Source organism: Saccostrea echinata, unplaced genomic scaffold (genome assembly GCF_033153115.1).
Source record: "Saccostrea echinata isolate AGI-Se365-2 ecotype Australia unplaced genomic scaffold, CSIRO_AGI_Sech_v1 ptg000062l, whole genome shotgun sequence".
NCBI classification, from domain to species: Eukaryota; Metazoa; Mollusca; class Bivalvia; order Ostreida; family Ostreidae; genus Saccostrea; species Saccostrea echinata.
Window position 1 is genome coordinate 7,090,001 of NW_026889811.1, and position 13,533 is coordinate 7,103,533.

General features: G+C 33.4%; 2 protein-coding genes across 3 annotated transcripts in view; one reads left to right on the top strand and one right to left on the bottom strand.

Moving 5' to 3' along the window:
- LOC133175487 (ATP-dependent RNA helicase DDX1-like) overlaps positions 1-13,533 on the bottom strand; it is a 145,826-nt gene that overhangs the window by 54,111 nt on the left and 78,182 nt on the right. The gene's annotated exons all lie outside the window — the stretch shown is intronic.
- Positions 5,203-7,073, top strand: LOC133175404 (G-protein coupled receptor 183-like). The gene is made up of 2 exons (XM_061310510.1): positions 5,203-5,408; positions 5,603-7,073. Exon 2 carries the CDS (start codon positions 5,814-5,816, stop codon positions 6,915-6,917), a length of 1,104 nt encoding a protein of 367 aa, XP_061166494.1. The 5' UTR covers positions 5,203-5,408; positions 5,603-5,813; the 3' UTR covers positions 6,918-7,073.

The window sequence follows — 13,533 nt, forward strand, 5'->3', positions numbered from 1 at the left end:
ACAAAAATTGCAAACTCTTTTAATTAACTCAAACAAAACTTTTAATTAGACTTAGTGCTGCATGGACAGTGTATTGTAATATTTTTATTTGAAAAATGTGGTTTGAAATAAGTGTAATCTTTATATTTTGTTAAAATTTTATTTCCACCTACTTAGTTAACATTAAATTGCCGGAAAGGTACCTCTAAATTTTCTGGAAATGGAAAAATATACGTCAGTAATGTAAATAAAAATTGTCGGATATGCAGTGCAAAATTCTGGAAACGAATGCAGCTGGGGAAATTTACTATGGGGCAAATTCAAAAAAGACAGCATCATCTCTTAAATACAACTGTGTCTGGGAAATTTAAAATGGGGCAAAATTGTTTGCAAGTGTTATAGGGCAAAAATAATCCTGTATACAGTATCCTTATGATCAAAATTACTTTAAACTTGGAATATGCAACATAGATAACATTGAGTTTTACAAATTCAGGGAATGTAAAGCCAGAGTGCCAGTACATGTAACTACTCTCAAGAAAATTTGTATCTGTTCTTATATTTATAAAAAGATTCATCTAAAAAAAAAAACAATAATAATAAAAAAAAAAATTAAGATACAAAATCAGGAAATCAAAAGTCATTGTCATGGAGGATGTTAATTAGTTTAAAATTGTTGGTGCAATCGAAATTCTTGATGTATACCTTAATGTTCTTTTATTGTGAAAGAACTTCCGAATGAAGTAAACACAAAGATGTTGTGCAAGATATGTTCATAGAAATCAAAATGCAAAACACAACAAACAAAAGGATTAATGAGCAAATAAACTGAGAAATGAAAGATAGGCATGAAAAATCCAGATCACAAGTTCTCCTTTTTTACAGCAAATTCAGAAATTATAGCCTCAAATGTATTCAGTTCATCTAAGAGTGTTATCCAAAATGAACAGTTAACTTTCGAGTAAACATTATGGACTACTTGGGTGGAATTCAACAGAATTTCTATAATTAGACTTTGGTTATCTTCTTGTTTCTTAATGAAGTCCTAAATTCTCACAAAGGAAAAATATACACCATAGATTTCTCTTTTTGGAACAGAGGCCATAACCCGTTGGTGCCGTACTCCAGATCATGAACTAGGTTGAAACCCCCCCCCCCCTCCCTTCCCAAAGTTGTCCACAAATCAGGGAATAAAAAGCCAACAACTTTATTTTTCATTCTTACAAAGTTCAATCAAGTTCAGCACCTAACGATGCATCTAGTAATACAATATCAGTTGACCGACTAACAACCTCCGAGTCTCCATTAACAAATACGTGGTTTCATCTGAAGTGACTGGGTGCATCGTATGATGGCCTTAACAAGATATAGACACCACATAGTCTAAATGACTTTGTTCATGAACAAAATGGCACAATGTCAGTCTCCATCAGATGCTGGATGAAACAAGACGAAGGCAGAGAGAACAGGTAATGACAATGGTTTTCAGAACCATTACATTGACTTGATTTAGGTAATTACTGCTATATTACAAAGAGCTTTTTTGTCTGCTAATTGACTGACACATTCGACTTGTATGACATTAGAGAAGACTCTACCTATTAAATGACATGATGTGAATGATAAAGCATCATCAGCTTATCCATTTACATTTGATTTTTTTTTTTACTTTGTCATATATTATGCTGTTTTATAACACATTGATGCTCACAGGTCACAATGCTCACCTGCACTTTTTTTTCTTTTACCATTAAAATTTAAACTTCAAATATTGTATATACTCTATAATAAATCTGAAACACACTAAGCTTTTTTCTTTGTATTTTCAACATCATATTAATTTGTTGAAAAACTTGATTTTTAATTTATGAATACAAAGATGTAAAGAGAGGATTTTTTTAAGGATCCCCCCCCAAAAAAGGCCATGGGCCACATCACTCACCTGAGCATAATTGCTAAGAAGAAGCAGAAATCAGTTCAATATTGAAAAGTTTTTGTGGGAAGGGGGAACAAACTTAAATTTACACTACCCAAGAATGCTTCCATGTCAATATTACTAATCATGGCTTTGCTGTTTTAGAGCAGAAGAATTTTAAAGGTTTTCCCCCTAATATATTCCTTTGTAAAACTCTGATCCTTCATTGTTGCCCCACCCTACCCTACCTAAATTTGACCAAATTTAAATCTACACTAATGAGGATGCTTCTAAATAATATGACTAATCACGGCTTTGCTGTTCTTGAGCAGCAGATTTTTTCAAGATGATTCCCATATATTCTTATGCAAAACTCTGACCCTCTGATGTGGCCCACCTCAACCCCTGTGGGGACAAACTTAAATTTACGCTACCTCAGGATGTTTCCATATCAATATTACTAATCATGGCTTTGCTGTTCTTGAGCAGGAGATTTTTTCAAAATGATTCCTATACATTCTTATGCAAAACTTTGACCCTCTGTGGTCCCTTTCCAATCCCTGAGGGGTCATTATAATAATTTGAACAAACTTGATTCTACAATACCTAAGGTTGCTTCTGTATAAATATGACTAATAATGGCTTAGTTAATCTTGAGAAGAAGATTCTTAAAGATATTTTCTACATAACGTGTATGATCAGGTACTTAAAAGGGATATATAGGTTTTCCTTTTACTCAAGATATTACCTAAAACTTTGGCCCCAGTTTTGTGCCTGCACCCAACCCCAAGGGGTCAAGATTTGAACAAATTTAAATCTACACTATGTGAAGATACTTCTATATTAATATGACAAATAATATCTTAGCTGTTCTTGAGAAGAAGATTTTTAAAGATATTTCCTATACATTCCTATGGTAAACTATAACCCCCTGTTGTGGCCCTGCCCTTCCCCATGGGGACATGATTGGAACAAACTTGAATCTACACTACCTGAGGATACTTCTGTTATAATAATATGACTAATCATAGCTTTGCTGTTCTCACGAGAAGATTTTTAAAGACATTTCCTATATGTTCCTTTGTAAACCTTTGACCATTTCTTGTTGCCTGGCCCTACCCCCTGGGGATATGACATGAACAAATTTGAATCTTGAGTATATAATGAAGCTTTCACATAAGTTTCATCTTTTTTTGCCCAGTGGTTCTTAAGAAGATTTTTAAAAGATGCCACCAAATTTTCACGAATTCTTAATTATCTCCCCTTTAAAGAGGGCACAGCACTTCCTGTGAACAAACTTACATTCCCTTTGACTAAGCATATATTAGGGTTTGGTTAAAATTGACCCAGTGATTCTTGAGAAGAAGTTGAAAATGTGAAAAGTTTAGAGACGATAGACGGATGTCGGCCACTCTTTGATCAGAAAAGCTCACTTGAGCTTTCAGCTCAGGTGAGCTAAAAATTAATAAAGAACTTAAAAGTTTTAAACTGGTACCTTCTTGGATGACATTCATCTCATGGTCAAAATTAACTTTTACTTTACATAGTAAATTGGTTTTAATATATTGAAGGATGTATTTATACCCCTGCTTTTTAAGCCAGGGGTATAACAGTGTACATTAAGTATTATATTTAGCACATACGATATTTGGCGGAAATTAATTTTTGAACAAGTTAGCATAGATTTGATTAGAAATAGCACATTTCTTAATGTTGTTATTCATGTGTATAAGTGCAAGACATTTTATGAATTTAAGCATTTAATTGCTTTCCATCAAGGTACTAAAATTAGAATACACAGCCAAATGTAATATGTAATAAGAAGAATTTGCTTCAAAACAGTAAAGAGAAAGGAGAATTCGTAGAACTTTTTTTTTTTACACGAGTGGAAGAAAGATAACCAATTTTATGTTCATTTTATAGCTCTAGACAAAGTTTCATGCTGGGCAGATTACTTTGAAACAATACAAAACCATAATGAATTTCCAACAAACTCCCACAGAGCAAATGTACTAGGTCAAAAAAAAGAAATTACTCATCTTCGGGAAGCCTGATTTAAAGACAATGAAAATAGCTGTAAAAGAAATTGAATAACACGTTTGATGTATCTTTTTGTAGAACACCAAAACAGCATCAAAATTTGTATTATAATGCATTCTGACATGTTTAATGTTTAAAAACATATTATTTGTCATTCATAGCATTCATAAAATACATGCTATTCTGAACGGTATCAAAACTTTCCCAATAAAAAATCCATTTATCTGGCCAGAAACACATATTCATTTTAATTTCAGAACCTTGATTCATGTTCAGAGTGAAACAGAGTAAATCTAATGTTATTAATAAAGGCACATAAATATGCCATATTTCACAACTTTGTTTTTTGCCATAATTACACCAGTTAATTCGCTATTTCTAATAATCCCCTTTTCCTTCACAATAAATCAAACTGACATATTGATCCCAGAAAAAAACTTAATCTGTACAAGTATCAAGGGTAAGAAGGCTGTATACAAATAAAAAATATCCTTGACAAGTTACCACCTACCAATTCTACTGCAGTGACAGGAGAGTGCTAAAAAGGGGAGGTAACTTTGACTTGTCCATCATTGAATTTACATGCTATGCTTCCCATCACAGAAACACCTGTCAATCAATGCTTGGTAAATACTCCCAATCTATTTCAAGGCAGTCAGCGATCAATTATAAATCTGTTCTCTCACTGCAAAAGTCATTCATTGGAGAAGCAACTTTTGTTCTGTTGTCATTGTAGTGCACAGCTCAGAACTTTATTAACTTGTCAACTTGTGAAAAAAAATTCTCTCGATTACAAAGCTTAATTTTCGCAAACTTCATTTCAAGGATTTCTGCAATTACTTGTGATGTGTTAAAATATTAACTGTGATTTTAATTATCATCTAACGACACAAAAAAAACTACAGTTACCTTACACACAAAGGAAGCCTATTATTCAATTAACACCCAACGCTAACCCAAAGAGATTTTAGTGACAACTAACACGGCTTATTTAATGAAGGAAATTATTTTTTTTAAGGACCCTTCCCTACATCGTAACTTTTTGCAAGACATGACTCAAGTACATATTTTATTGAATCTACTCCACTTCTGACATCAGCAGCAACTAAAATTCCATGTTTTACGCTCCGAAAGACTGACGTATGAGGGTATTAAAACTGGTCTACAACTGGTGGAAACATTTACGACAAGAAAGCAACGTTTTATTTATTTTTGTCGAAAATTTATTTCACATGTTACAGAGGGAGTAAAAAAGAAACCTGAAAACCTATATATTCTAAAATAGTTGTAGACACAGCTTGCAGGTACATAGGGATCTAATCTACAGCATCACAATTCAGAGAGCTATAAAAGGGATTAATTCAGCTTGTTTAATTGAACTATTGCCACTAGATATCCGGTGCTGGATGCAGTAAAAATGGAGAAAACATCTCAATAAAAGACACTGAAAAACTAAGGCTGGAATATAAAGCAGGTGGGTAATCACGTGAAATTCTAATGTAAAATTATCACCATCCCTAAATCAATTTTTCTCTGAAAAACTCTATCAGCATGCATTAATGTTAGCAGAAGACAATTAACAATTTGTGTCTGCATGCTTACTGATGCAAGGTGTATTTTAGCTTCAAATAGATAAATTCACTAAAGCCTTTTTTCTTTCCTTGCCAGAAAAGGTCGCTAAATTAAAGACGGGCAATCTTCACTGATCAGAGTGCCCTGTGGAAGAAATGACAATGTAGTTATGAAATCAATACTAGCCATGATTAATCTGTAGTCCACAATTTGGAGAGTGAGCATTGAAATTCCTGTGAAAAGAATTGGAAAAAAAAGTTCATCTTATAAAGAAGCTCAGAAGAAAAGAAATTAGTTCATTCCAAGAATGAAAATGACAAATTCTTCAAAAATGCCCAATCTGACATCCTCCTCTGAAGCTCAAATGCCATCATCTGAACAAAATTATGAACCCCGGGTTTCAGGAGCGGAATCCGAGTTGAAATTGCTGGAACTTCTGTTTCAGGTGTATCTTCCACCTGTTCTCATCATCCTAGGAACTGTTAGCAATTGTCTGACCATCTTCATAATGAAAAGGAAAAACATCCGCCAGTGTTCCATTAGTTTTTACATTACAGCCTATGCCTGTAGCTCACTGCTTATGCTTTACCTCTTTCTGGGAACAGAGTGGATCACTAAAATCTTCAACCAAAAATCTTTGGATGAAAAAGCAGACTGGCTTTGTCGTGTATGGCAATTCATCAGCAGAGTTATCTCCTATTCGGGAATTTGGTTTGTGGTGGCCATGATGATTGACCGCTTCGTTGTTATATGGCATCCCAAACAATTCTCTTCCCTGTGCACAATCTTCATGGCCAAATTTGTAGCCATTATCATTTTTGTTGGTTTAGTGGTCATAAGCATTCATGCCATGTGGACTTTTGAACTCATGCACAACTCTGGTTGTTATCCTTACCACCGAGAAAATGACATCCATTCCTTGATCTGGCCGTGGGTGGCCGCAAGCTTCTACTCCTATATTCCACTAGCACTGATCTTCATCTTCAATGTGTTGATTTTCACTGGAATTTGCTTGAAAAGACCTTTTAAGGCTCATCAGACACGGGAGCATCACTCCTTGCTTTTTACATATACAACACTGGGCACCTCCATGTTTTACTTTCTTCTTGTGATGCCTGCGACCATTATCAATGTTGTGGACATGACATACCCACCATCATGGCTACATGACTATGAACTCATGATACAATTGACAAAGGCCCGTTTTACTGCTCACTACATGGCTTGGCTCAACACAACCATCATCTTTTTCATGTGTTTATTTTTCTCGCGGACATTTCGTTTGGAATTGTGGGATATGCTGTGCTCAGTTTGTTGTAGACATCGCCGAAGAATATATGAACTTCAGTCTGGGTCCCAAAGTACCCATCTTAATGAAACAGACTCTTGTAATGAAACAACACCTCTTTAGCAAGTTGTAAGTAACTAAAAGGAATCTTAAAGTAAGCTTATGGTAAAAATATTTTCAAATTATGTGAAAGTTTACTTTTTATATTTTTGAGCTTTTGTTTTTGTTGAATTATTACCCAACTTCATTGATTGTTGATGTGAAACTTACCACCAATGAATAAACAATATTTTCTAAGTGATGCCGACTGCTTTATTTTGTCCAAATTACTTTAAAATACTTTCTGAGATTTAAAATAACAATTCTTAAAATATCTGTTTTTTTTCATGTTTTCATGAACACAATGAGCCTATATATAGCCTCCTTCCTTGATGCTGATTCACTAACCATTCAACAAATAACAATGTCAGTGTCAATTTTACCAACTTAATCTTGTAAGATGATACAGAATCTGTATATCTACTTGACTTGTGAAGATGTCATATCTTATGACATATCCTGCAAATAATGTGTAAAAAAAAAATCAGGTGTGCAATAGACAGGATGTCTATTTTAGGCTTATAGAACTTTATTTGCAATTTACTAATAATTTGTAACAAAATTCCCTTCAACAACCAAGCTGTTGGGCAATAGCAGACACCTGTGACCATATACTCTATTTACATAATAATATTACCAAACTAAGTTCCAAATGAAAATTTTTACACAATAATTTGAAAAATGATGAATTTCAGACCCAATCCAAAAATTAAATTCTACTCACATGCTATATTTTATTTTAGAAAATCTTGATTCAAGGCCATTGATTAACAATATAGAATTCATGACTGAAACACAGAATCAATATATCATTTATATTTATATATTTGCCATTAACAGCACATCATTAGCCCAACAATCCCTTATCAAATGCATATAATTAGGATTGAAAGAGCCCTTTGTGACATTTCCATGATTAATTTTCCTGCATGAAAAAAATTCTGTTATTTACAGTGCTATAACTTTATCTGATAAACTACTTCCACAGGGGTCTTTTCATTAAGTCAATTATTCTGCATGAGTGTGTTAGCAAATCCTGGAAAAAATCTGATTTTCAAGAGAGAAATTTCCATTAAATATGAAATATAATGGTTGTCAAGACTGTATTAATTCCAATGAAAATCTTGAAAACAGCTCAAATTCAAACCTTAAGGTTAAAAGCAATATTATTTTTTTTTTTAAATTCAAATCAATTTGTACTGTAATTAAATTACAGAACTGCCAAAAACAAGTAAAACATTAGAGTACAAAGAGAGACTATACTATTTTTGAATATGGAGTAGATTTGCTCTTGGGGGCAATTGATAAAATTTTGAACTTTATCATTCAGCAGTATTCAATCAGGCTCAATGGCTATCTGTCATCAGACAAGCTCTGTAAAAGTAAAATTTTGCTTGCCCTCAAACACTGACCCCCCCACAAACTAAAATGATTCCAAAGTAATTTTAACATCAGACTGATCATAGCATGTCTATTTATAATGTGTTTTTTTCTCCATTTTGTAATTTAGTTACCGAGTGCTGGTTTCTAGGATTTTATGAAATCCAAATAAAGCAAAACAAAAACTATACATATGGGTAACATACCCAGCAGCTTTTAAGAACTACTCTTAGGTAGCCATGAAGTAAATCATCATTCAACAACTATAATCAAAAGCATTATAATATTCTACATGATACAATTTCAAAAATTATCTGACAATCCAACGGTGTCAAGAAGACAACTGAATCAGGAAGTTGATGCTAGCACGAAAATCAAAACACTAAAGAAACCAGCTCACAGTGAGTTCCATGTATTTTCTTTACGATAAAGGCATATGGGCAATTAAAGTTCACTTCCATGACTTTTATCTTGAAGTAAGGAAAATTTTTTTACCAATTAAATTTTCAGAAAGATTCAATAGTAAGTTCATCAATATAGGTCATTTATTAAACCACTAACAATGCACATTATTTGCAGTATCTTTACCAAGGAATCTCTAATTAAATGCATCATCCATGCAAGTTTGGTCCAGACTGTATGGCACACAGTAACTTGGAAATGGATCTGGTCTCAAATTGTCATCTGACCACTGATCAAAAAACAAAAACAAAAACAAAACAAGCACATATTCAAAGAAAGTCTATTGACGTTTGCATCCTTACAAACATTGACACTGGATCAAGTTAGGTTTTAGCAGTGTTTTAAAATTACTTAGGAAGGGCCCTGCTCCAAAACCTCTTTCATCATCCTGAAAAAGTAGGTAACATGCAACATCCAAAGCAGGTCTGGTGCTTCCCTAGATACATCATTCATGCATGACTAGTCAGGATAGGACTTGACTTGATAATGTACATTAATTTACTTGATAATGGATCTGCTGCAAAAACTTAACCTACTCACTCATCTTGAAAATACAAGTCACATGCAGCAACCAAAGGTTGTTGTAATTGATGACTTCTGTGAGTGCTAACTTCTTTATACTAAAGATCAAAGAGTGTCTTTGAAACAAGCCAATCATATTAAAGAGAACTTTCTCTACATAAAAAATAACCTATAGGATTTTTCCTAAGAATCTGCCAAGTAAAACATTTTACATAAAATTCTACCTACAAGATAGTAAAAGAAAAACAAGAATAAAGAATGCCAAAGACTACTCACTATTCATCACCACTTGTTTAAAGACAAATGATTTTTATTGTCTAATAATAGTACTAAACCTATAAACATTGAACAGAAACTATGCACAAGGTATTTCATTTGTTTACAAACTTACGTCAAACCAAGACAAAAATCCTGAAGAAAATTTCACAGCAACATATTTCACATGTTCTGAAGAGCACAGCTATTATTTCATAGTGTCTATAAGAAACAAGAGTTGACTTCAAAGACTGTGGAAGAAATTTGGTCAAGAGAAGAAGTAAACTTGAGCAAATTCAACGAGTGGCATAATGAATGAATAAAGGAATTAGCCCATTGTGCATAATAAAATTTTTCCTCTTAAACCATGTATCAGAGATTTCAGTAATAATAGTCATAAAGACCCCCCCCCCCTTCAAAAACACACACACACACACACACACGCAAAACTGTGATTCAATATTATTATGCCATTTTAAACTGTAGATCACCTCATGAGAAACTCAGGTCTCATGTCTCTATAAATGTGGGTTCCAGAAGTGTCATTCTTTTCCAAGATGTTACTTTGGTGAAACACTTGACAAGAATCATGAGATTCTGCATGTGGTGTTGACAGACTAATCTAAATACATGAGTTCTGAGGAATACAAATTCTGAAAAAATCAATTTATTGCTGTAAAAGCTTCAGCATAAACAAATCAAATGAATTTAGGACCATTTCATGATCTGTTTTCTAATGTCTTTCTGTAGCAAGATTTTTAATTTAATACTACATGAATAAAAATTATAGACAAGTGAAGGAAAAACTGATTTCTTATGCATGGGAAAAATGGAAATGTCTTGAGGTTTGTTCATTGTCCTCACAATAGTTAAAATAGTGATAAATACACTAAACCTCTTCCAGCACTGTCTATTGTATATTCATTTGTTCTTATTTATGATTTTCAAAACTTGTAACTGATAAACTGAAATAGCATTGGTCTCTGATGAGACTGTAGCTTTACTGGTTTGTAATTTTATCAGTAACACTTTTTTCAGATTAACATTTACAGAATTATATATCCTGATGATATCTTTACTACTTCAAGTAAGATCCTAGGTTAATGTCCCTGCGCTCCTCAAATACCTCAGACTCTTACATCCGAAGGCCATATTCTAACAAGCTCGTTCCACCTGAGATTTTGGGGAGACCATCTTATGCATGAAATAAACTGTAAACAAGTTATTCTCAGGTACCTATGTGTTTGCATTGGGTATAAAAATCACAAGAAATCATAAAATCCACTTTATTCAGTATGCATCATTGTTCAATAATCAAAATCGTCATTATTTCATTTTGTCACCAGAATTACTTTCGATTTGACTTCATGTTAATTTTGTGGATTGCTAGCCAGAAAACGAAAATTTCAGTTATCTCATAGTGGAAAACTAGTTTCTTTTCATAAGATTTTCTGCCTTCCATTCCCAAATTTCAAACAGACAATTTGTTTTAATTTCTGTTTTGATTTTAAAAATTATAATGGATTTATTGCTAATTTATTTACATTGTTTTAAATGTACTAAGTTTCATCGCAAATAGTGAAAAATTTATTGTTTCTTGTCATTCATTAATGTTTAAAGCCTGAATTTTAAACAATTTATTTAACTTCCAACTTGGGTTTCAGCGGGGAGAATTTTTACAATGGGGGCTGGAGGTTACGCGGTGCCAAGTCAAAAGTATCTTGCTGTGAACTTCTAGCAGGCAAGAGTAATCTTAACTTGTACTGAGTTTTGTTGTAACCAACCAAGAAAAAGGATAAAATTAAGAAATTTCTAATGCATACCTTTGACGTTCATACAGTCAGTAATCCCTAAAGATATATTCCTTTTTTGATGAGCAAAACGTCACTTTTTCTGTCCCAAACTATTATATAGCTGATCTTTTTTTATGGATAATGAAAATCTGTTGTTTATTAATATATATGTAACAGGAAGGGAGAAAATGTGATGGACCAGACCAGAATTCCAATCCAAGCCCCCTGAAATCTACATGGGTACTCTACTAAGCTATCTGGCCAATTGCGGGTAAATCTGCCTGATTGCCTCATTCCTCTCTCTTTAAAGATCCCCCCCCCCCCCAGACACCAACCCAGATTCTTTTGCCCTACCCTTGGCAGGACTTTTGCCTGCAAGTCCAAGGATGGTCAACCTCACCAAATGTAGGGGAGAAAGACCAAACCAGGATTTGAGCTCGAATCCCTTCACCTTCAGAGAGCTACTCTACAAACAGAGCTACCTGACAACTGTAAATATTATTGCTTCCAAAAAATAAATAAATATGAGATTCATAGCAATTGGCATATATTATTTATGTAAAAATACAAGACAAGCAGAATTTAATTTTACATTAGGAACATGTGGAAGGCATCAAATGAATACACTTTTCCCCTAATATTTTTCATAACAGCATAGTGATGGATATGCCTATTGGAATGCTTGCAGGATCTGAAAATACAACCTAATAAATCAATATGTGAAAGGTGTTTCATACAAATTTATCTGGTATCAGTTATCATGTACAAACTGAATTTGTTGTCCAAGGTACTTTTTGATGTTGTTGCTAATTCTGCATAATGCAAAATTTCATTCAGAAATCAGAATGGTATTCTTAATACAAATTGATCTTTTTCTTGATCATATTTTGTGAATAGAAATTTCTCAAAGTTTAAAGTGTTATTTGGCCTTATATTGACGTCAAGCTCAACCTTTTTCAACTAAACAAAAATAATGTAGTAAAAACGTTTACCTTTTGCTGAAAATTGTTCTTTACTAAAGTTATACTTTGACATCAGGTGTTAATTTTTTTTTTTCATAAAATAACAAGTTCCAGAAGAAAAGTTCTGATTAATGAGCCCTTTCACGATAACTGCGGTACTACTCTTTTGCAGGGCAAATTAATAATGTTTGGCGGAGTTTTTGTTGACAGATAATTAAGGAAGCGATTGCATGGCGTCACGTGATCGACTCATGTGATGTTTAAAAAAAGAAGATTTACGGTAACCATTTTCGGAATAAGGAGTGTGATTATGAATATGCCCATGACAAAAGGTCTTTGTGGCAATATTTTTAAAACAGAGAAAGAACTAGAAACTCATTGCGAGCAATGAGAGGTCTTCCGTCCGATTTTGAAAATAAAAATGTAAATTCAAGCTGAAAAAGTGACACTCTGGAGATTTAACCCTGGTCGTCAGCGTGAGAATCCAACGTGCTAACCATTACGCCATTTCAACTCCCACTTCAAAGTGAAATTGACAAATATCAAGAGTTTGGATTTATCAATTCGAAAAGCAAATTATGTATTTAGTATTTTGAAAGGAGGCTCTCTTAACCCTACAAATAATACAGAAAAATATTGAAGTTGAAAAAATCGATTTTTAGATTCACTTCCGGAAGAACCCGAACTAACGACGACGCATGAAAAGGCCCCTTTGCCAATCTAGAAATCATGTTCTATCATCTCTAACAAAAAAAAAACAAACTCAACATCATTTATAAAGTTGAAAACGTAAATTTAAGCAAACAAATTCGGGATTAAACCCAGATCGCCTTCGTGAAAATTCAATATGGAAGACACCACACCAGCGCAATTTTACCAGCCATCATCAATGTTTACTTTGTATCATTGCCTGAAGTAACGAGCATCAGGGAGGTTCAAAGTTTTTTTTATATAATGCAGAATTATAGAATGAGAGCTAGCTAGCCAAATTTTGTGCAAGCAGATTCATATCTGAATTCGTTACTTGAGTTTAAACAATAACAAATAATCTATTACTGATGAACTGATGATACTGTTTACTTCCTTTATTCTTTGTGTATTCAACTTTTTATTCCATGCAATTCCATATACCTGTATTTCATACAAACGTTTCCTGCATTTCTACAGCAGACCATTTTTCTACTATGAAAGAAGAGTCACGATACATTACGTCACGAGTAAATCTTCGCTCCTTTTCTTTGAAATGTATGTTCTATTGAATGGTCT

What these genes read in the sequence shown, in the direction of transcription:
- LOC133175404 (XM_061310510.1), top strand. Translation starts at nt 5,814, where the DNA reads ATGAAAATGACAAATTCTTCAAAAATGCCCAATCTGACATCCTCCTCT.